Here is a 23,807-nt window from a genome sequence, read left to right on the forward strand (position 1 = left end):
TGGAGATCCTTTCATAGGCTGACCCGCGGGGGCTCCTGTACCGCTCTTGGAGTGACCTATGGCCCTGCTCCAAGCACACTCAGGAGACTGCCCTATGTTCTTACGGCTCCCCAGCTTCCTTCTGAGGTCATGCTAGGCTTGTAAACCTGTCACTTGAACAGCTTTCCGGGTGGGTCATGTGCTGGGGCTGAACCTTGTCCTCCTTCTTTGCTGGCTAGTCCAGGAGCTCCCGGACCAGCCTGGAGCATCACAGCCTGGCTCCTTGGCTCTCAGTCAGGCAGATCCGGGGCCTCTGTTAGTGGTGAAGGCATCCACCCCAGTCCAGCACTGCCTCCACGTGAGAGGCCACTGGGACAGCCCGGGGCCCAGCTCCTCATCATGCTGGGTTGGCCACTCACATGAAGTCAGCCTCAAGGTCATGGGATGTGGCCTTTCTCCCTCTGGAATGCCCTACAGTTACGAAGTGTCCCAGTCAGGGCTCCTTGGAGCGACCACTGTTTCCTTGAAGAGGCCAGCCCCAGCCTGACCCACCGTGAGATGCTATGACTGAAAGCTGGGAGGCTGTTACAGCTTGGCAGCTACAAATCCTCTTGGTGAGAAGGCAAGCGGCCGCGTTGGCCTGCGGGATCGCAGCCTGGCAAGTCCCTCTGATCCCTCTAAACCAGAAGCAGGGATGTTCAGACTCAACACTCCCGATTCAGCTTCACTCCCAAGTCCCCTAGGAATTAGGATCCAGGTCCACTCTGCAGCCCAGGCCTGGAGACAACCTGTTCCTACACAGCCTGCCCCACTCTTGTTCTAAACCCTGCTTCTCAGTTGGAGGAGATGCCAGCCACAGGTCAGCAACCCGAGCTTTGGGGGGCTTGTCCCTCCCTGTTGTGTATTCTGTGTCCGAGGGGCCGGCGTGTAGCCCAGCTTGGGCGCCTCCACTCCGCTGCATCGCTTTGCCATAAAGCCTGTGGTTCCAACTGCTGCTGCTCCAGTGAGCTCACAGAGCTGGCCTCTTACGGGAAGGAAGACTCCCCAGGTCTCCACAGACATCTGAGTCAGGCTGAGTCACAAAGGATGCCGTGATCAGACCCAGCACTGCTCATGCAGTGTGCTAGGTGTTGGACCAAGTGGCTCGGGAGACATCTGCCTGGCACAGGGGAACCCTTGCATGCCTGTTCTGTGATTGCCTGGTTCACTTCTGGGGTCCAGGGTGTGATCCTGGGAAACCTACTCCCTACATCACAAAGTTAGTGTTTCCAGGGAACCTAGGGGGCTTGGGGGCCGCACCAGTCTCCCCTTTGCCATTTCACAATGGCCACGGGGCAGAATTCTTGTGATTCTCCACTGGCTGAAAATGTTGACCTTGAACGCCTTCATGTCCTTAGCCCTTCAGGATCCTCCCATGAAATACAGTGGGGAACAGGCCCACCCTGGTACTGTGGGGCTCAGACAAGTATTGTCACGTATTAGATGTCTGAATAGCTGTGCTATAATCAAACCAACAGACGACTGATTCAACACCTTCTACCAGTCTACCTTGACGGAACCTCTTCCATGGGGACCCGAGGCCAGGTTCACATGTGCAGTGGCTAGACTGCACAAAGGCCTGCAGGGGGAGGGCAGGACCAAGCCCACAGCCTAAGCCCCTTTTTCACCCCCTCACTGAGGAGCCTTGTGTACTGTGGAATCCCCAGCCTGCCTAACCGGCACCACTTGCAGTCTCTACAACGGCTTCTCCCTGGCCACCCTCAGGTTCAGTGGCAAGAGCAAGCCACATCCTGGGGGACAGACATTAGAAAGAGGCCTGCACAGGTCCCGGGCACAAGCTTAGGACCGCTGCGGTAAGGGACTGTGACTTCCTGGGTGCTGCAGCCCGCTCTGGAAAAGGGGTGTGGCAACCTCCAGAGTTGTGTTGCTTTAGCCCATGGACTCCTGGTGGCAGGATTCTCTTGAGAGGACCGCCGGAGTGATACCCTGTGAGGCAGGGGACCCAGGACAGGGCCCCTCTTGGTCGGCTTCAAGGGTGCTCTTGACTCTCCAAGCGCGGTCCTAACACAAAGGCTCTGGGGGCAGGGCTTGGCTAGCAACTCCAGGCTTTGTGACTGGGCAAATCCCACTGCACCTCTGGCCTGTCTCCCCTCATCCCTGAGGAAGCTGGAATGCTGCCACATTCTAGCACCCTCTATAGAACTCAAGAAGCAGAACGAATCCAGAGCCCTCACTGTACCCAGCAGTGCAGCTGTGCCCATAAGGAAGAGACCCACAGTGGGTAAATGGACGGCCTTTATTTCTTGATTTCCCTTCCAGAAGCCCCAGCATGATGGTGGCAGCAGCACGGAGGCCAACCTCCCAGGGCATGCAGCGTAGGCAGAGGGGGCCGGGCTGCCTGACAAGCCCTGCTCTGCAGACTGCATGGGCTTGTGTCACAGCAGCGTGATCTTGAGACCCCTTCCTCCCCCCAGGAGATGGCCACTCCTGTGCACAGAGTCCCCAACATGCAGGATCACTGAATAGCTTCGTGCCCACGTCCACGGCTGTTTCTGGGTCTAGTGGCTAAAAGTCTGCTGTGCTGGTAGTACAGCTCAGGTACACACGCAACTTGGCCATCTTCCAGCACAGGGAGGGCTCTGCTGCACACATGGGAGGCCAGCTACATGGAACGCAGGCACAGCGGTGCCAAGGGGGCACGTCCCTAGAGTCCGCAGGGACGGGGGCACCTGCACAGGAACATTCTCTGTCTGTGTTGGGGGTAGACGAGGGAGCCCTCAATGGAAACACGAGCACCTGCCCACTGAGTCTCTTGAACGGAAGTAGACACGATGGGCATTTACACATCAGGAATCAAGGTGCAGTGGGAGCCGTGAGGTCCAGATGCTGCCAGGTGTTTGCAAACCACAACCTTCGGGTAACATCAAGCAGAGAAAGGCCACTGTGTGGTCATTTTCACATGACCAGTAACCTAGCGTGCCTTCACCCTCTGGCTGGGTGGCCGCCTCAGTACTATTCACAGTTGGGTCTCTTCCTGCGGGCCCCTTAGGCTGGACTGGGCTGTGGACAGTGGAGGGGTCCTTGACAGGCGGGCAGTGTGAACCACACCCAGAGAACGTGCCCAGCCTCCCTGCCTTGTGGCTCACGTGCCTTGAGAGACTTGCAGCCAGCTGCCCTTTTTGGGAATGCCCACAGGTACAGAGGTCCAAGGGGTGGGGAGGCCTGAACACCAGACACCCCCAGAACAGGTCAGGACCAACCACAGCAGCCCCACAGGGTCTATAAGAGTGTCTAACAGTGCGAAGCCAATGCACGGCCTGAGCCATGGCATTCCAGATGAGTAGGGGCATCTGGGAGCCCGGCCTTTCAGCCGTATGGTGGCAGTGGGCAAGTCCCCAGGGTGGGCATGCGGAAGGTGTTCTGGAAGTTTGGGTTAAGACAGGATGCAGTGGTCCTAAAGTCTTCCAGTCAGACTGAGTTACAAGCACATCTTAGCAGCAAGAATTCGTTCTTGTTTCTGTCACACAAAGGTTGGTGGAAGCCAGACCAGGACAGCGGAAGGCCAGCTGCAGGAGGGCAGAGGAGCTGCAGCTGGCACCGTGGGGGCCCACCCGTCCTCCCACCCTCACGTGAAGTAGCGGCAGGGAGTGGAGTCAATGTAGCAGTACTGCGTGCAGCGCAGGTCTCCATACGATCTGCGGGAGGCAAGGAAACCGGTCAGGGTGCAGGTGGGAGGCAGGCAGGGGCACCCCTGCTGAGTTCTAGGGGACTTGCGGACAGACCACCATGACTGCGGCCACCAAGGGCCACCACAGGCCAAGCACACAGCTGTGGGGAGGAATTAAGTCAGGGGGCTGATGGGCCCGGGCCTGGCAGTGGGCAGCCCTACCTGGACTGCACAGCTGTGGGGGCAGCACCTTTTGCCAAGGCTCGCACAGGAGAAGCATGGGAGAACTGTCAGAAGTCAGCATCTCCACAGGCCACGACAGCAGCCACTTGCCAGATGGGGCCGCCGGGTACTTGAAGTACATGAATTCTAACTCCATTTAGTGTGACTGGGGCTGCCACACAGCAGCGTAGATCACACCTCCACACAGCCCAGCCATGACCTCAAGACACGCGTGTTCACAGTGAGCCTGTGGGTAAGTCGTGGCTGGGCTCCACCCGAGACTCCGCACACACCCAGCTATCCACACTTAATGGCCTGCAGGAAGATTTCAAGCAGCTCAAACCTGCCCCTCTTGGCAGGTGCCTTTAACAAGCTGTCCTTGCAGACAGGGAGCAGCGCACCCACAGAGAAGTGTGAGCAGTGGGCACCTGCTCCGGCCTGAGTGGGCTTCAGGTCTGAGTGCTATACTACTCTGACTGTGATAAGTCAGCGCCATTCCACAGCAGGAGAGGAGCCCCGAAGGCTCCATTCTGGACACAGAAGCAGCACCCACAGGGCCAGTGGGGCCAGGATCCTGGGCAACGCATCCAGGAGCAGTCCTGCCGGGGAAGGTTTTCTTGGGGGGACCACAGCCAGCTGATGAGATGTGAGGGCTCGCACCACCTCATGCCCACCGGCCTGCTGGATAGGTGGGTGGGGCATTCAGAGTGCAGGCTACAGCCAAGGGTCCTCTGCCAGGTCAGGATCTGTGTACCCTCAACAGGCCACTGCCCAGGAGGCACCTGCAGCCACTGTAACCCCGGGCACAGACTCTCCCCTTGGGGCTCTGTCTGCCTAGTTCAGAAGGCATCAGGTGGCTGCTCCCATCTGCCCACAGATGAACAGAAAGCCCCAGATGAGCAGAAACCATGGGCTGTCTCCACTCCCATCCCTCGGTGTCCTCAAAAGTAACAGGAGAGACACTCAAAAATATGCGTGCAGCGTTGTGGTGCTGGGGGTTAAACTACTGCTTGTGGCGCTGTCAGCATCCCCTATGGATGCTGGTTCAAACCCTGACCATTCCACCGTCCATCTAGCCTCCCTACTGATGTGCCTGGGAAGGCAGCAGCAGATGACCCAGGTCCCTGGGCAGTAATGAGGGAGACCTGAACGAGTTCTTGTCTCCAGCCCGGCCCAGTCCTGATCACTGAGGCCACTCAGGGAATGAAAGCACACGGGAGGGCTTGCGTAAGGCTCCCGATGGCCCATGGGGCTGCCTACCCGGGGAGATAGGTCTCACACGTCAGCTGGCCAAAGTCTGAGCCGTCGCAGGCCTCCACGCCCTCATGCCGGTGACCATCTCCACAGTAGGCCCGGTGACAGTCTGCAAGCGAGTACAGTGTGAGAAGGGGCAGGCCTGGGACAGGCTTATTTAGCCTGCAAGGACTTCTGGCCCGCAACACCCGCCCAGAACACTGTACCAGCTTGAAGGCCCAGCCTCCACAGAGCTTCTGTCCCCTCCCCTCAAGGGCGTCTTGTCCTCTTGCCCCGTATCCCACAATGCTGGATGCCGCCTCCCCTGACATAACCAGCCTTGGGACCCAGGCCGTGGGGGCGTGTGGTGCTCCTTCCTGGGAGGGCCAAGCCTTGCATCTCCAGGGCCCTGTGCTGTTACAGAGGGAGGGGCTTGCAGCGCGCAAGCCAGGCTGTGTGCCCACATGAGTGAAGGGATTGCCCACAGGGGCAGAAGGGATTGCAGGCAAGGCCATTCTCCCGGTGTTGCCAGCCCCAGACACAGCACTCATAGCACCGAGCCACACGCCCACCCCTTGGCACTGACACCATCCCTGTGAGCTCTTGAGGGCACAGCACTGGCCCCCCACCTCCACTCACACACACCAGAAAGGAGTGCACACTAACCGCCCAGGTCAGCTCACTGCACCTCTGCAGATCAGCATAGTACCCATTTCACAGGCCAGTATAGCAAGGCTGTGAGCTGTAGCTGGCGCTCCATTCCCCATTCCCTGAGCCTGGTTGTCTGGGAGCCTGGCAGTGAGCTGGTTGGTGGCGCCAGAGCCTGCCTTCCCACTGCCTCCCTGGCTCCAAAGCTGCTGCTGTGGCAGGGCCCAGAGGCCGGGCTGTGGCCTGAGGCAGCCTCTGCTCCCAAGCACTGCCTGGGGACTATGAGAGGCCGGCACTGCCACCTTTAGCAACTGCAAGGTAGGTTTCCCAAGAAGTGGGACTGGGGACAAAGGCAGACTCTGGGACAGGAAGGCCTCTCTGGGGGTAGGTCCTGGCCAGCCACCCCCGTTGACATGCACAGGTGTTGCACCCACCCCACCTGCTGCCTGTTCGGTCCTCCTGGCCGGGACCTACTCACAGATGCAATCGTCCCCCACGTCGGTGTTACCGTCGTCACACTCCTCCCCGGCCTGCAGAACCCCATCCCCACAGGTGCCACGATGCTCTGCAGTGTAGTCCACAGGGTAGAAGGGCGTCAGCTGGCCAAAGAAAGGCACGGTTAGCCGGAGGCTGGAGCACCCAGGCAGCGGCAAGGGAGGGAGTTCCCTGGTGCTAGGAACCGATGCTTAGGCTGTGCTTGGCTTCCTGCTGGGGCTTAAAGATGGCAGCCTGGGACTAGTGTTGTGGCTCAGTGCATCAAGCCACTTCTCGCAATGCTGGCATCCCATATTGGAGGACCAAGGGCAGAGTCCTGGCTCCTGTGCTTTCCACTCAGCTCCCCACTAACGCACAGGGAAAGGCAGCAGAAGACGGTCCTGTGCTTGGACCCCTGAACCCACAAGAGACCCAGATGGAGTTCTTGGCTCTTGGCTTTGGCCCTGGGCTGGCTCTGGCTGCTCTGGGCACTCAAGCAGTGAAGGACTGGATGTAAGATTGCTCTTATCTCTGTATCTATCTGTTTCGCTATGCTCTTTCAAAGAAATAAATCTTTTTTTTAAAAAGATTTATTCATTTTATTACAGCCAGATATACACAGAGGAGGAGAGACAGAGAGGAAGATCTTCCGTCTGATGATTCACTCCCCAAGTGAGCCGCAACGGGCCGATGCGCGCTGATCCGAAGCCGGGAACCAGGAACCTCTTCCGGGTCTCCCACACGGGTGCAGTGTCCCAATGCATTGGGCCGTCCTCGACTGCTTTCCCAGGCCACAAGCAGGGAGCTGGATGGGAAGAGGAGCTGCCGGGATTAGAACCTGCGCCCATATGGGATCCCGGGGCTTTCAAGGCGAGGACTTTAGCCGCTAGGCCATGCCGCCGGGCCCAAAGAAATAAATCTTAAAACCAATAAAGGATGGGGGCTGGTACAGTGGTATAGCAAGTTAATTCTCTGTTGCACCAGCACCCCATCTGGGTAGCCATTTGAGTCCCAGCTGCTCTACTTCCCATCCAGCTCCCTGCAGGCGCCGGTTCAATTCCTGACTGCTCCACTCCCCATCCAGCTCCCTTCTTATGGTCAAGGAATGGAGCAGAGGATGGCTCAAGTTCTTGGGACCCTGAACTTGAGTGGGTGACCCAGAAGAAGCTCCTGAACTACTTTGAATCAGCTCAGCTCTGGCTGCTGCATCCATTTGGGGAGTGAACCAATGTGTGTGTGTGTGTGTGTGTGTGTGTGTGTGTATAAAATCTGCCTTTCAAATTAAAATAAACTAAACTAATATAATCAGGCTAGTGGCAGAGGGTGGGAGCACTTGCCCCGGCGCTGGCTCTCCCTCCCGCCTCCTGGGGATGCAGCAGGGCTACCTGGATAGGCAGCCAGCCAAGGCTGTCCTTGAAGTACAGCGACCTCTGGTCTCGGCGGAAGGCAATGGCGTTGTGGGTGCTCAACCTCTCGAGCTCTTCCTGGTTGTTGACCACAAAAATCTGCCGGGGAAGGCACTTGGTGAACATTCCAGAAAACACATGCAGGAGATGCAGGGGCACGCGTTCCCTCCTGCCAGGGCTGCCTGCCAGCAGGAGAGGGCCTCACAGGACATGTCCGTGTGATTTCCCACTGCCTTGCCCAGGCCCTGGAATCTGAGTCTGAAGGCAAAACACTGTGCTTCACCATTTTCAATCCCTGGAATGTTCCTAGGACTTGAATTAAGAGGGATGTCACACAGTCAAGTAATTTAAGATCTGGAAATGGCCTCAAGAACAGGCACACTCGAAAAAGTCCCCGAGCGAGTGGCTCAGGTGAGTGGCAAGGTGCCCTAGGAATCGCCAGGGCACCGTGGGCACCAGGGGAAGGGAGCCTGGAGGGGCTGCAGGGTGCCCGCAGGACTGCACACCCATCCCAGCGGGATGTGGGATCAGTTTGTGCCCTGTGTCTGCTCTACCATGACCCCAGGCAGCCTGGGCAACAGCGGGCTAGCCTGAGGGGCACACAAGGCAGCAGGTGAGCCCCGGATGGTGGTTGGTTAAGCTGGGTGAGGGCACACCAGCTTCATGGCATTCTCTATTCTGCCCTGACATTCATTTGACATGTTCTGTAACCAATAACCAACAATTGAGAATGGAATTTATAAGCGGGCAGAAACATGGGGAGCTTTTGGCCAGAGACCACCCAAGCACATTTTTATGCAAATGAAAATCATTCTTCACAAGACAATGACAAGATCCCAACCTGGACCTGCAATCACAGGGAAGCTGAGGCGTTGTCTCCTAATTTCCCTACGCCACAGGGTGTACCCAGAAGTTAGAGGAACTGCAAACTCCACCTAAGGATTTACAAAACCCTGAGAGCCTGGGGCCTCGTGGAGAACCGGCCTGGACCTGCTCAGAGCAGCCTTACCACAGGAACTCGGGGGGAGCTGGACCCGTACACGGAGTCCCCATAAGAAGGGTTGTTCACACTCAGTGGGGGGCCACAAAGGCATCTTCCCGGAGGCCCGGGAAAGCCTCTTTCCCCCTTGGGTCCCATGACGAGTTGCCCTAGGAAGCAAAAGAAGCTGTGTTACTAGAGTTGGAGATAAGAGCGAACAGCCCAGCAAGCTGAGAGCAACCCTCTCAACAGAGGTTCAGGACCACAGTACTTTAAGGTAGGCCTGAGGGCAAGATTCTAAGAGATGATTTTTTTTTACCCCAAATATGGAGGAGATGAGGGAAGAAACACAGCTGTTAGGAGACACAGTGTCCCACTCCTGCCTTGAATTCAGACAAGATGTCTGGTGCTTTAGCAGCCCTTTTGTGACCATGAAGGGAGAAGACTGCATCATGAGGCGCATATGAAGTCTACATTAAGACACAGATCTATGACAGACAGGAAATGAAATCATACCAGATGACAGAGTGAAACCCCAAGGCAGCAGCTGCGGTTGCAGAAGAGCTCCCCGAGGACAAATCCAGACCCCAGGAATCTTCCTGAGCTGACTGGCAGACGTGCCCAGAGCCCAAAGGGGAGAGGAGGTTTGCCGCTCTGCATGTCCGACTGGGACTGTTTGTCCCAATAATGGACAGGGACACAACTTTGTGAGTTTCAGAAAATCCCAAGCAGCTCCAGAATGTTCCAGGTAACGAAGCATCCGGGCAAACTGAAGTGAGAGATGCTCCGTAGTCATGGGCATGAAGCAGGAGCTTGGAACAGTCTTCTGGAAAGTTCTGTGACCCCAGTATCTCCTCCAGAACCCTGGATTGGAGAGTCAGGAGTCCGTCCTATTACCCAGCTAATTAGTGGTGAGGCCAGGACTTGAGTTCATGTTTGACTTAATTAACACCACGCCGCCCTAAGGTCCAATGTCCAAGAATACTGATGGCCCAGGAAGCTGGCAATCCCCGGGTGCCACACTGATTCACTTATACCCTGTCTGGGTGCAGGAAGGACTCAGCCAAATGTGTAATGTAATTACTGCAAATTACATCTTAAAGGCGTCTTGTCTTTATTCCCTCCCTGCCTGTCCCCAGCCCCTCTCTTGCTGGGACTGGGGAAGGAAGCAGTTTCCACCTCCCCAGCTCTGCCTGCACCACCTGGTCCCGCTCTGGGCACCAGAACCTGACAGGATGTGGCAGGCAGCCTGCTGCAACCACAGCAGTTTGTCGCTTCCTCCCAGCTGTCAGAGGGGCATCTATTACCCTGCCCATTTCCGGCTAGGCAACCCCGAAGGGCACAGCAGCCTGAACTTCCTCACCTTGACCTCACAGCTCTGTGCCCTTGCCTGGGGGGAGGGAGATTCCCACTTGTTCTGGCAGTGACAAGAGTGGGTCAGGAGAGAGACCTGAGGAAGGCAGGGGAGCTAGCATCCCGTCTCCCAGGGCTGCATGGGGGCCGTGGGAGTCCCAGGTAGGCCCTGAGCTGGGGTGGGCCCCATCAGCTCTGTGGCCTGTGGAATCACTTCTGAGCTTCAAGGTTCTCATCTCTTAAGAAAGGGCAGGACAGGTCTGTGGTCTCTACAGCCCTCCGATGTTACATGACGGACTGCAGCCTGGCAAACCATGAGCACAGTGCTGGGGCTAGGACGCCCACGTGCCCACCTGAAAATGGAGAAGTCCCCCTGGGGCCTGGTCCGGCTCAGATCACTATCGCGGGCCCAGGCCCACAGGTGTCTCTTCAACATTCCTCCCTTTGCCCCAAACTACCCCAACAGGATTACTGGGGCAACACTGCCCCCAAACTACCCCAATAGGATTATTGTCCCGTTCTGCCTGTCCCCTCCCATCCCCCTGGCTCTGGGCCTTGTCTCAGAAAGTAGGTGGTACAAAGGCAGGCATAGGGAGGGGCATCCATCCGGAGAGAGGGCACGCACTGCCACCCCTCACCCCTACCCAGCGCCGTGGGGTGTGGTACTGACTCAGCCTCACACCCCTCCCAGGCAGAACAGCAGAACCTGCCCTGTGTCACAGGCAGGGGAAACACGTCATCGGTCACCCTGACCGAGAGGCCACGCATGGTCCCCTCAGCCCTCTGTGAAGACAGGGCTTTGAAGAAGGCTGCAGATTGTGCTGGGTGGGGAGGTGGGGAGCAGTGTCAACTCGAGCCACACAGGGCCACAGAGAGCAAAGGAAGATGCTCCAGCTTAGCAGACAGCATGGTGTTCGTTGGGGGCAGAGGGCAGCAAAGTGGGGGTCTGGCTAGAGGGTAGGAGGTAGTGGCAGGGAGGAAGGGGGCATGCTGGGCTGGAAGGCCAGGCCAGTCAGCCGGGTCTGCAGAAGAGATGCAGTTGTCACACTCCAAAGCTGGGAGCAGCACCAGCAACTGCAGCCTGGCCATTCTCCTCCAACCCCATGCCCCGGGAGGGAACCAGAGCGCGAGTCTGATGGGGCTGGGCTTGGCAAGTGGACAGGCACAGGAGACCTTTAAGACTCCATCTGCTAAGGACCACACTTGGCATCCTCGTGTTCCTGGATTAGTTCCTGGTTTTGTGCGCTCCTAAGCACTCAAAGGCTACAAGGGTCCCGCCCAAAGATGAAGGCCAGGCTGCAGGCCACACTGTGTGGTCGCTGGAGTTGGCAGCTAATGCTCATGAGGCAGGGGACAATTACACACCAGAAATATGCAGGATGAGTCATTAAAACAGATACATACATCTCAGACCTAGTTCCCTTAACAAGCTGGGGGTCCCCGAAGGCTGTGAAAGGGACTGGGAGAGAACCCTAAAACGCCTGCTGTTGAAGTCTCTGAGTCAGCTTTAATTGGGTGGAAAGGTTCTAACACAATGCCATTCCTTACCATTCCCTGGTGGGGTACAGTGGCCAGAAACATTTGTGTAATTCTAAAATGCTTTCATTTTCTTTAGAACAAAGTTGTAATGAAATTGCTTTGATTTTTTTTTTATAATTAAAGACAAAGAAAGGAGAAATCGTGCTGCTCAGCAAACAGCCTCCCTGGCCAGGGCGAGGCTGTCTTTCTCCGGAGGCCAGGCCCCAGCAGGCCTCACATGGCGCTGGCTAGGGAACACACGCAAGGGCCGATCGAGGCCAGCAAGTTTAACAAGGACCGCAAAGGGCCGCTCTAGCTTCACTCTCTTCAGTACTAGACTTCCGGGTTCTTTCCAGACATTTCTTTCCAGTCATTCCTTTGCTATAGTGAATGAAAATACATTCAGGACACTCTCCTAACACTGTGCCAGAATGGCGATTATCCGTCTTGTGTAAAAGGTGATGAGCCCCATCGTGGAGAACTTCGATGGAGACATCAGAGAGCCCCTGATCCCTTTCTGCTGGACCCTTGGGCCTTGTCGGGGGAGGTTGGGCAGGCTCAGTGCTGTAGCACAGCTCTTACCTGCAGATGGGGTGCCCGGCGGCCCACGAGGCCCCGGGCTGCCAGGCTGACCAGGCGGTCCAGGCTTGCCAGATGGGCCCGTAAGTCCACTGTCTCCTTTTTGTCCCTGCCAAACAGAAAGAGCCTGATTTGACAGCATGCCATGCGAAACTTCCTTCCTCACCTCTCTCTATTAATCAGGCAGTGCTTAGGCACAAGAGCCCAAGACAAGATGCAGCCTTAAGTCTTGACAGCCAGCTCCTAAAACATTCAGGCCTGGTGGTGTCTGCGACAGGGACAGACGCATTGCAGGCCTAATGGCAGCTGGCCTAGCAGCATGGCATAGGACAGCCGAATGGAGCCGTTTCCACCTACTGCCCTCATGGAGCAGAGGGTAAGTGGAGACTCAGAAAGGGCCAGGCTTCAGGGCACGACGCAGCATCCAGGTGGCAGAGCTGGGCTAGGCCTCAAGCCTTCTGCCTGCTTGGCTGGACCGCATCACTTCATCCCACTCGATGCATTCCTGTTGCTCCAGGCTGCACACCAGTCAGTTCTTGATTTGCCTTGTGTTGCTCCGCCAGGTCAGACTTGCCCATCTCATGCCAGCCTTGCCAAGTGTCTGGCCTTCCAGCACCACACCTCTAGTCCCCTTCCCTCTAGTCCCTCCACCCTCCTCTCTGCCTCCAGCACTCAATTGTCTTTGTTGTAAGGCTTCGCTGGCCTTTTCACTGATGCCACTCCCTCCATTGGAGGTCCACATGACTCATCCCTCCTCTCTCAAAGTGCACGCCCTGATCATGGCAGATAGACTACGTATGCCATTTCCGCAACATCTTCTCTGTGGCCCGAATCTGTTTTGTTCGCCTCCCTTGCCCAGGTCAGATGAGGGAGGAGAAAGAAGCTGAACACACGAGGCGAAGGTAGTTTGGTTGATTTGCAAGTTAGATTTAACCTTGATGGTGAGACCTTGGCAACTCGGGTTTTGTAATCTGTAAACTGGGAATAACAGACCTACATCCACAAGGATGCATCTAACAGGTGTCTCAGGGGTCCAAATGGGGCTTGCCTGGATGAAAGGGCTATGTTAAACAGCTTGTAGGCTGGCCCATATGATGAAATGGAATCTTCCCCAGGCCTGGGAAGCTGGTATGCATAGGACTCCTTCCCAAACGCAGCTGTGACTTACAGCCTGCTGTCTTGTCAACGTGGCCCTGGGGACTGTCCTGCTCATGTGCAGGGATTTCCTGAACTCTGTATGTGGGAGCCACGAGGTCAGAGTGTGTTTACAGCTGCATTCTTCTGGGAGACTTCTCCAGCCCCAGCCCATGCTGCAGCATTTCAAGATGGGTTCCAGAACAGCAAAGGAAGTCACACTGTCTTAATATAGCCACAGCTCAGGGATGTTTTTCTGAGAGCCATGTCAGCTGGCTCTGAGCACAGAAAGTGCCAAAGATTGAAGGAGCTGAAAATGCTCCTTGACTCTGACACCAGTGGTAATGGAATATTCCATTACGGGGTCACCTGCTGGGAACCAGCCACGCCACCATCAGCAATGCTCTCCAGAAAAAACTTCAAACTTCCCTTCCTTGCCATAAAGTCGAGTAATCTAGGCCAAGAAAGGTGTTTACTATCTCCTTAACTGCTGTTTGAAGACAAGTTTATTTACTTCATCTTATGTGTTTGCAAGACAGAGTGATAGAGATGAAGAGATGAAGAGCTCTTTCTTCTGCTGGTTCACTCCCAAAACGACTGAAACAGCCAGAGCTGGGCTAGATTGAAGTCAAGAGCCCGGAACTCCCACCTGGGTCTCCCATGCAGGTGACAGGACCCAAGTTCTCGAGCCACCACTGCTGCCCCCAAGGTGCACACTACTAACAGGAAGCTGGCTCGGAAGCTGAGGTGGGACCGTATCTCAGATACTTCTGTGTGGGATGTGGATGTCCCAGGCAGTGACCTACAACAATGGCAGGTTTTTCTAATAAAGTCAACAGGTGCTTCTCCAAGTTGCCCAAGGGCAAGCTCTGAGATGTGTGTTGATGAACTGAAGATGTGTCCTTAGGAGAAGACAATCTCGGCCCTCAGAGTTCTGACCCTAGGTGGAATGGCTGAGGGGTCTTGGGCAAGAACTCCACTTACCTGACTCAAGTTTCCCCGTGGATAAATGGAGGTGATTATGCTAAAGAGCTCTAAACTCTAGGCTTACAAATTCTGCTCTGGATTTCTGACTCCTGCTTTTGGATTGGTCTACAGCAACCCCCAGAAGCTCGTGGTGCCACTGGCCCAGCACACCTGACGCTCTCCTACAAGATCGCACAGTTGGAAGTTGCATCACGCTGAAAAGAAAGCACAGTGGCAGGTCCCCAAGACCAAAAACTCAGACCTGCAATACCTCAGAGTCTGGATCTCAAGGGTCATTCCAATATCTGATAGGAAAGAGGAGCTCGTTCTCCCAACTGCTCTGTGCTCCCAAAGCAGGATCAGGTGCAGCTTTCAGGGGAGATAAAAAATGGCCTTCTGGGAACTGTGTTTGGTCTAGCGGTCAAGACAACAACTGACATGTCTGCTTCCCATATCACAGTGCCAAGGTTAAATCCCAGCTTCCTGTGGATGTGCACCCTGGCAGGCTTCAGGTGCTGACTTAGGTACCTGGGTCCCTACCACCCATTGAGAGACCAGGATTGTGTTTCTTGGCTTTGGCTTGGCGTAGCTCTGACTGTTGGCAAGCATTTGCAAGCTTCCAGCAGACAGAAACCGTCTCTCTCTCTCTCTGCCTTGAAAATAATTTTTAACTAAAAAAGAAATGGCCAGTCCTAGCTATAGCTCTCACCAGGAAAAGATAAGCACTGTTCTAAACAGTTAAGGTACACAGCCCAGAGCCTAAAACCCTCTGCGTTGAAACTATCAGTGGGTAGAAAATGATACAAGAGTCCTAATTCTTCTTTATTTTTCCTTTTTCTGGGTCTAGTGTTTAGGCACTAGCTATCTGTGGTGTCACTGTGAAACCATGACTGTGCCACACACCGGACAATTCTGGAATCTACTGGAATGCTGTGACTTGGAAAGTCACTGTGCATCTTCACCATCCAGATCGGGTGGAGAAGACCACAGTTAGAATGAGTGTTGTTGTGGTTCTGAGGCCTGCCTGCACATTAGAGTCACAGGGACAGCTTCTAAAAACCAGAAATTCTCGCTGAAGGCCCAGGACTGGGAGAGCCAGCCCTCTGGAACTAAGGCCTGGGCACTGGGGACAACCACCAGAGGCAAAGTTGGAGCAGTGGCCACTGGGCCTGATGCAGGAATTCTGCATTTTAATCAGCCCCCTGCAGTTCTTGAGGTAAGCTCAAGTTTGAGCACCAAGGATCTAGATCAAGGAAATTACTGAATGATGGAAAAGCCTTTGTCCCCAGTGGGATTGGCTCTCAGAGCCAATAGGGTGAATGCTCAGTGTGAGGTCTTTAGATGGTTTCCTCTCTCTGTTTTTCTGAATTTTCCAAGCTTCCTATGAGACTGGATATTATACCTATAAATACGAACAGAGGCAAAAAGCCAACAAACTGAATGGAGTTTAAATACTCTCACCACAAAGACATGATCAACGCTGATGGTGATGGCTATGTTCATTGGCCCGATTTTATCATTTCATCATGTATCCCATACATATACATAGTAAGGATTTATCTATTAACAATAAAACTTTAAAAGTGAAAGCAAGCATAAATTAGAATGTACTTATTAATTTTTAAAATTAAAATTAAAAAGTAAAGGGGCACATCTTGTCTCAGAAATAGTTACCCATCAGTGAAAATACCTGAAGTTTCCCTGAGGCACTCAACACAGCTCTAGTGCTAACCAAGGCTAATACATGGCTCTCCTTCCTAAGAACCACTCTCTCATGTGGCTCGAAAGAAGGGCCTGCTGGCCAGGGGCTGGAAGAATGAGCAACATCCCTGAACTCATCATCAGACCAATGCAGAAGGTCACTTGCAGACTGTGGGCCTGAGTCGGGGAGCAAACCACCCTAGACTGGAAACCCACAAGACCTTTCACCAGCACAGAAATATTTGGACTGTTCTCTGAAAAACTCCATTTATGGCTGTGACATTGCAATGACAAGCAGGCTGCCTGGGTAAATGACCACCTCTGTCTGCCACTCCCCATTTGCTTTGACTAACATAGACTTGTGCTCATGAACCAAGACCCACCCTTCCTTCTGGTCTCGGACACAAGTTGAGCAGGGCCTCCTACTCTATCCACTTCCAATGGTAGGTAGCCTGGAGGAGCCAAGAGGCACCTGGAGAAGCCAAGAGGCTCCTGGATGTAGTGTTGCTCCAGTCCACCAGCTCTGAAAAGTGTGGAGTTGGGGACGAGGGAATAGCCAGGATGTATCTCACTTGCCTGTTCTCCACAAACCCTCTGCCCAGGAGGCTCCGACCCCAGGGGTGTGGCCAACCCCAGGATCCTTACCTGCTTGCCTCGTTTCCCAGGTCTCCCAGTGGGTCCTCGGTGTCCTGCTATTCCAGGCTCCCCCTTTGGGCCCATTTCACCCTGGGAAGAAGAAAGAGGAGGAAAGGATTGGAACAAGCCATGTTCACACATGTGTTGATGCAACCAGCGGCTCCAAGAACACTCCTCCTGGACTCTTGCAACTCTTCCTGGAGGGCTGCTTGGGAGACTGATGAGACCACGCGAAAGGGCAGACACATCTTCCAGAGCAGAGCAAGACAGGAGAGAGCGAGCACCGGGTGAGCTATCTGGGAACAAGGACAGCCAGGAGGTAGCACATGTGTTGGTGACCAAATGGGAGACAGAAACCATCATGCAGTGCGCTGATGTGGAAAGCCTATGCAAATTCCATCACACAGGGGCCTGTGACACAAGAAGCTGTCCAGCAAAACACTTTCTCTTTCAGATTTTCATGTTGTGCTGTGTTGTGGGTTATTTTAAACACAAATTCAAATCCAAGGATGCCTGAATGATCGGACAGTTCTGCTCATTCAAGTATCTTCAATAAGGATCACATGTTGCCACACCTCAGAAAACATCAGTTTGAGTTTGGGCTCATATCCACTTGCAGGGCATTTTCTAAAAACTTGGAGAAATGTTCAAAATATATATTGAAGTGGTCTATACGATTACTACAAAAATGTAAAAAGCAATGTCATAATGTTTTTAGTTGAAAAGCCCTGTGTTGAGCCATCAGAATCAAATGCAACCATTGTAGAATTCCACAGTTCCATGGCAATCTTTGCAAAAAACAAATTTGTATTTTCATCTTAGTTCCTCTCCTTCCTCATATTCTTTTAGGTTTCTAACCCCACCTACTGTTTCTTTGGGGCATGAATCCACAGACTACATCATTTCTACCCACAGTAACACCTAAAGGCAGCAGCACCCATGAGTTCCTGTTGGTCAGCAGCCGGCCCCCATGAAGAGCTACCAGAGCCAATCAAAGGAGAGTACGTGGCCAGGTACCCTTCTATGTGCCCCTTTCTATGCGACAGTGGAACTCTCAGAGAACACCGGTACACAGCAAGAATCAAACAGAAAGCTCTGGAATGATCTGTCAGCTCAGCCACCATTACAATGTACTCAAGTCAAACCACCAATGTCTTGCCTCACCAAGAATCATTCTTCAATCTGTGAACTGTCTGCAGCCATGCAGGCAATGAGGGCATGAGAGGGGATATCGATCTGCGTGACCATGAGATCTGTGCACTGGTTTCCTTTGGCTGTCTAGTGGGCCAGGGCTGTCACGTTTGCTTGAGAGAAAACAGCAGCAGCAACAGCATAGCCTGTTCAGAGACTAACAGAGCGTGGCCCTTCTCTTCACAAACTGGAGGCAGCCAGTAAGTTCTTGATTTAATTTCTCTCTTAAGACCTAATTATGGTTATCATATCAGCTCTGTCTTAAAGGCAGCCTGCCATGAAAAGGGAAGAGAACTCTTCAGCAGGTGAGTCTAGTCTGCAGCCCGGTGGCCAGAGCAGAGGTCTTACTTAGTTTTACAGAAATTCATTATTCTTTGGTATTCATCATCACACTGAATGAACACCTCGCTGAAATGTGTTTAGATTGACCTTTTTCTCTTTCACGTTTCCTTTGAGTTGTTTCTGTGGGTCCACTATTTGTAAACACCCAACACTCCAGCAAGGATAGTAGAAATGATTTATGATACCTTGAAGTGGTAAAAAATCATAATCAATGAGTGGTTCGTGACTGGAAAATATTTAATCTCACTGACTAATTGGGCATGGGCAGACAATTTATTTATGTAAGTTAGGAAAATGAAACTTGAAAGTGAACTTAAAAAATTAAAAACACTAAGAAGGCAGCCCATTTTTCAAAGTTTCAAGAACATTACAGTCTGAGATCTATACATAAAAAGAATGATTGCCACCGGCAGTTCCTGAGGTGAGAGGAACTCGCACCATGGGAGCAGCGCAGGAGCTGTTCCAATTGACCATTTTAGCATTTCTCCCAATTCTGAGGCCTCCTCTCACTCCACACCCATTGGTCCCCTGCCCAGATTTTAACCATAAACAAATCTCTCCAAAAAAACTGTCAATTACTTGTTACCTTCGCAGTTTTTATCTGCATACCTCTCCATTTGCAATTAACAGATATTTTTGAGTTATCTGAAACTGTCACCTTTAATTTTTAAAAAACATTTATTTATTTCTTATTGGAAAGGCAGATTTACACAGAGAAGGAGAAACAGAAAGATCTTCCATCTGCTGGTTGGTTCACTCCCCAAGTGGCCGCAATGGCCTGAGAGAGCCAATCTGAAACCAGAAGCCAGGAGCTTCCTCCGGGTCTCCTATGCAGGTGCAGGCTTTTGGCCATTCTCCACTGCTTTTCCAGGTCACAAGCAGGGAGCTGGAAGGGAAGTGGAGTGGCCAAGATATGAACCAGCGCCTATATGGGATCCTGGCACCTCCAGATGAGGACTTTAGCCATTAGACTATCGTGCCAGATCCAATTATTATTGTTGTTGTTGTTATTATTATTTTAACTTGGAAGGGGGGAGAGAGAGATTGTCCTTCTATTGGTTCTCTTCTAAATACTTGAAACAGGCAGGTGTGGGCCAGCCTGAACTCAAGAGCCTGGAACTCCATTCAGGTCTCCCGCAAGGGTGGAAGGGACCCACGCCTCCCAGGGTACACATTCGCAGGAAGCCAGATCATAAGCACAGCCAGAACTCAAACTGGGAGACAGGGTGCAAGTTATCCCAAATAGTGACTTAGCCTCTCTGCTAGATGGCTGCTCCAGATTTCTTTTTTTTTTTCCCATTAAGTCTTGTCCTAAGCAAGATATCCACCAAATATTAAACTATTTGCATATTTAGCTATAAAAATATTTCCTGCTACTTAGTTAAAACAATGCTGTGCCCCATCCTTAAAGAAGGACTGGGTTGGGCCCGGCGGCGTGGCCTAGCGGCTAAAGTCCTCGCCTTGAACGCCCCGGGATCCCATATGGGCGCCGGTTCTAATCCCGGCAGCTCCACTTCCCATCCAGCTCCCTGCTTGTGGCCTGGGAAAGCAGTCGAGGACGGCCCAATGCATTGGGACCCTGCACCCGCGTGGGAGACCTGGAAGAGGTTCCTGGTTCCCGGCATCGGATCGGCGCGCACCGGCCCGTTGCGGCTCACTTGGGGAGTGAATCATCGGACGGAAGATCTTCCTCTCTGTCTCTCCTCCTCTCTGTATATCTGACTTTGTAATAAACTGAATAAATCTTTAAAAAAAAAAAAAAAAAAAAAGAAGGACTGGGTTAAGAACTCAGGCAGGGGTGGGCATTTGGCATAGCAGTGAAGTCACTGCTCAGGATGCCTACATCCCATACCCGGGTACCTGGTCCAAGTCCCGGCTCCTCCACCTTGCATCCCTCTACTGCTAACACACATCCTGAGAGGCAGGAGACGACGACTCAAGTGCTTGTGTTCCTGCTACCCAGGTGGGAGACATGGATGAAGCCCCAGGCTCCTGCCTTTCACCTGGCCCAGTCCTGGCTGCTGTGGGCATATGAGAAAAAACAACAGCAGATGAAAGATGTCTTTGTGTCTTTCTCTCAGTCACTTCGCCTTTCAAATAAAATGAAAATAAAATTTTTAGGAAATTGAAACAACAGTTACATTGCACCAAGGAAGCTATACTTTGCACTGGGATCTTGTGGACTGGGTGTGGCCTTGCCCACCGTAGCTCCGTTCTGAGTCTTTTGTCTAATAGTTTCTAACTTTTGAACATTACCGTGGCCTTTAAAGAACTGGGCAAACAAAGGCCTCTGTCACCCAGATGGGTGTCTGTTCCCTCCCACCAAATTAGAGGAGAGTTTTGATGGTTCCGCCAGTATGTAGGGCAATGTGCTCCCCACCTACCCAATGAATCAAGAAGGCAAACTCTTTGGTTGTGCCTGGGAGACCTGACTTTGTACACTGAGGTCTGCTTTCGCTACTTCTAGACACTCACCTTCTGTCCCAACATTCCTGGAAATCCTGGGAAGCCCTGTGAAAAGAGAAACCAGTGCTGTGATGGGCTCTGAGGACCCCCTGTGCAAGCACTGCCCGTGGATGGGCCTGGTCTGCCACCTCCAGCAGGGAGGCTGCTAGGAGATCAGGCGCCCACAGCAGGGCACAGGGCCACCACTTCCACCGGAGCTGGTCATTTTAATGGAAACGCCATACCTTTTCTCCTTTGGGACCCAGGTCACCTCTTTCACCTCTGGATCCCTAGAAGGAGACATGAGAGGTCAATGAGCCGATTTCATAGGGAAAGTCAGGGATTTCAAACTGAAAAGCTCCCTAAACCAACACCTTGTCCTACACGCACAGAGAGAGGTGCTGAGATGTCATTAGCTTGCCAGGGAAGGAACACTGTGTGAACTAGCTCCTCTTTGGAACTCAAAGACCTCGTGGATGAATCAAAGACAATCCACAGAATTCTAGGTCCCAGCTCCTCTCTCATCCTGTAGGAAGTTTGTCACTAGGTTCCTGCTCTGTGTGTGTGTGTGTGTAGCGATATGACTGAGGTCTGATTATCTTTTCCCAGCCTGCCTAGGAGAACATCTGCAAGCTGCTCCTCCCATGTGCAGGGCCTCTGCTGCACTGGGAACTCCTCCCTGCCTCACTTGCCCGGCCTCCGGAGGCCCCCACATAGCCCCCAGCTCGTGGACAATGACAGGGCATGCCAGAGCATCCCCTGAGCTGCTAAGAGAGACCCGTACCCACCCTCTGCCCAACACTGACTCCGGAGTCCGCAGCTCAGACTAGGTTGGGGAACAAAACCAGAGACACACACTAACCTTCTCCCCTCTGGATCCAGGGTAGCCCTGAAAGAAAGCAGAAGGTATGATTATAGTCTGTCCCGTAGAGTCTCCAGATTCAATGCTAGACTGGAAGACTTCCTGGAGGTGGTGGTGGGTAAGGTGTGCCTCTACACTGTACTGCAAGTCTCGGGGGGAACTACAGCATTAAACACAGTCACCCCAGAGGGCTGGCTTATACTGGATCCCAAAAGAGTATTGCTCGTCTCTTCCCCACAAAGACCCAGATAAACGTTTCCATTTGCTCTATTGCCAGAGGTTCCACCTTGGCTGTTCAGGAGAGCAGCCTGTATAGCACCCCTGGCATGATGTCCCCCAAGGGCTGGCAAAGGCAAACATCCTGGCACTGAGCTCTGTGGAACTGGTGACATTCCCCAGCCCAGGAGAGCAGCCCCTGTTCCAGAGCCTCGGGGAGAGACCTGGCCATCCCTCTCAGTGGCTCCCACTAACCTTGGAGCCCATGGGGCCTCTGGAGCCTGGCAAGCCCATCAGCCCCAGGTCACCTTTTTCACCCTGTGAGAATCAAAGGAAGGAAAAGAAAGGTCTAAGTGACACTGCTTCCAGAAACCAAACCATGGGAATCATGCACAGATTTGAATAAAATTGGACGTCAGAGCTGGCGTGTGAATCTGAGGTCCCCAGGTGCTCTCCTCCTGAGGATCCCCAACTCCACACTCTACATGACATTCTAAGATTTAATATTTAATTATAAATTGAGGGCCCAGTGCCATGGTCTAGTGGCTGAAGTCCTCGCCTTGAACGCGCCCGGATCCCATAACGGCGCTGGTTCTAGTCCTGGCGGCTCTGCTTCCCATCCAGCTCCCTGCCTGTGGTCTGGGAAAGCAGTCGACGACGGCCCACAGTACTGGGACCCTGCACCCGCGTAGGAGACCTGGAAAGAGGTTCCTGGTTCCTGGCTTCATATCGGCACAGTACCGTCTGTTGCGGCCAGTTGGGGAGTGAATCATCGACGGATCTTCCTCTCTGTCTCTCCTCCTCTCTGTTTATCTGCCTTTCCAATAAAAATAAATAAAACTTTTTTTTTTTAATGTAAACTGAACATTTCTAAAGTGGAGCTGAGTTTTTAAGTTAAATACTTAGATGAAAATGGTGACAAAACTCGATCTTTTCTGGGAAAATGCATGAGGCTGTGGTAGACTCAGAAGACGAGGTGGCTACACCAAACACTGCCTGCTGCTGTCTGCACGGGTGGGGGCTTTCAGATACCCCGTGTACTCTCCCTAGCTCAGTGACCAAGAGAGCCAGTCTCACGCTCTGGGTGGGAACTGTGAAAGTGGGGACTAAGTCAAGGGCAAGTTCTGTATTCCCTCAGAACGGCTTGCAGCTGACAATTTCAAGCACCTGATGTACTGAAAAAACTATACACCAGGGCCAACAAGCATGCCAGGGGAGCACCATGCTTAATTCAAAACTTTTCATGTTTAAAGTAGAACTAAGCAGGTGAAGTAAATATTAATGATAAATTCCATTTATTTATTGAAACATGTAATCAATGTAACAATGACTGAGACATTTTATATTCTGCTTTTCATATTAAATTCTTGAAATAGTAAGCATATGTATATTTACTATTTTAAGCACATCTGAATTCAGTCAATTTTCATCCAAAATACTTGATCTATATTTCAATTACATAAAATTTATCATTGAAAAAAATAGGTTCATGCATGCAGTTTCCTCCAAGCATAAACAGAACTGAACTGAGTAGAAGTGATGTATTAATTCATTTATTTGAGAGCAGAGACAGAGACACACAGAGAGAACTCCCGTCACTGTTTTACTTCCCAAACGGCTACAATGGGTAAGACCAGGCCAGGCCAAAGCCAGGAGTCTCCTCAGGAGAGCAAGAACCCAAGTGCTTGAGCCATCACCCTCTGTATCCCGGGGTCTGCATTAGTAGCAACGTAAAGTCAGGGGCTGGAGCTGGGCACTGAGCCCAAGCAAGCTGACACGGGTACAGATGTATTATCCTATATTATAATAACAAAGGTCTGTTATAAAATAAGACATCTCAATTGTGAAACCAAACACTTGCCCTTGGACAGTAAACTGAAGAAGAAATCTCCTTGGAGTTTTCGCCAAGAGGATTAGAAATACCATTTCTACCATTATACATGCAATGGTGCAGCAAGTCCCCTGACCCGCCCCAATCTGTGCAGGTGGAGTATCTGGCCGCGAGCTCTGCTCTCGGCAGCCTGCAGCTATTGGGAAAAAGAACGTAAGCAGAGGGGCCTGTGTATGTTTCCTTTCATATCCTGACCCAGGAAGGAACCGTGGCAGCCTCCGGTAACTTCCCTCTGAAAGCAGAACTCCATCCTTCCAGCCAGCCGACACCTGCCGAAGCCGGAGGAGCATGGCAAGCAGGAGCTTCCCAGACTCAATTCCCTCTTGTGTCACTTCAGGAAAATCAGCGAATAGGTTGCTAACTTT

At 52.7% G+C, this 23,807-nt stretch overlaps 1 protein-coding gene across 3 annotated transcripts in view; it reads right to left on the bottom strand.

Moving 5' to 3' along the window:
- Window positions 1–2,279: 2,279 nt before the first annotated feature.
- Window positions 2,280–23,807, bottom strand: part of COLQ (collagen like tail subunit of asymmetric acetylcholinesterase) — a 49,783-nt gene continuing 28,255 nt past the window's right edge. For all 3 annotated transcript variants that reach the window (XM_004588312.2, XM_058657136.1, XM_058657137.1), the window contains 11 exons: window positions 21,807–21,869; window positions 21,336–21,362; window positions 20,719–20,763; window positions 20,504–20,539; window positions 16,505–16,585; window positions 12,062–12,167; window positions 8,639–8,778; window positions 7,609–7,728; window positions 6,228–6,348; window positions 5,129–5,231; window positions 2,280–3,674 (listed from right to left, as the gene is read on the bottom strand). In XM_004588312.2, coding sequence (XP_004588369.2) covers window positions 3,605–3,674; window positions 5,129–5,231; window positions 6,228–6,348; window positions 7,609–7,728; window positions 8,639–8,778; window positions 12,062–12,167; window positions 16,505–16,585; window positions 20,504–20,539; window positions 20,719–20,763; window positions 21,336–21,362; window positions 21,807–21,869 — 912 coding nt within the window. In that variant the 3' untranslated portion in view covers window positions 2,280–3,604. The remainder of the gene's footprint in view (window positions 3,675–5,128; window positions 5,232–6,227; window positions 6,349–7,608; window positions 7,729–8,638; window positions 8,779–12,061; window positions 12,168–16,504; window positions 16,586–20,503; window positions 20,540–20,718; window positions 20,764–21,335; window positions 21,363–21,806; window positions 21,870–23,807) is intronic.

The sequence above is a fragment of the Ochotona princeps genome, chromosome 30 (assembly GCF_030435755.1).
Source record: "Ochotona princeps isolate mOchPri1 chromosome 30, mOchPri1.hap1, whole genome shotgun sequence".
NCBI classification, from domain to species: Eukaryota; Metazoa; Chordata; class Mammalia; order Lagomorpha; family Ochotonidae; genus Ochotona; species Ochotona princeps.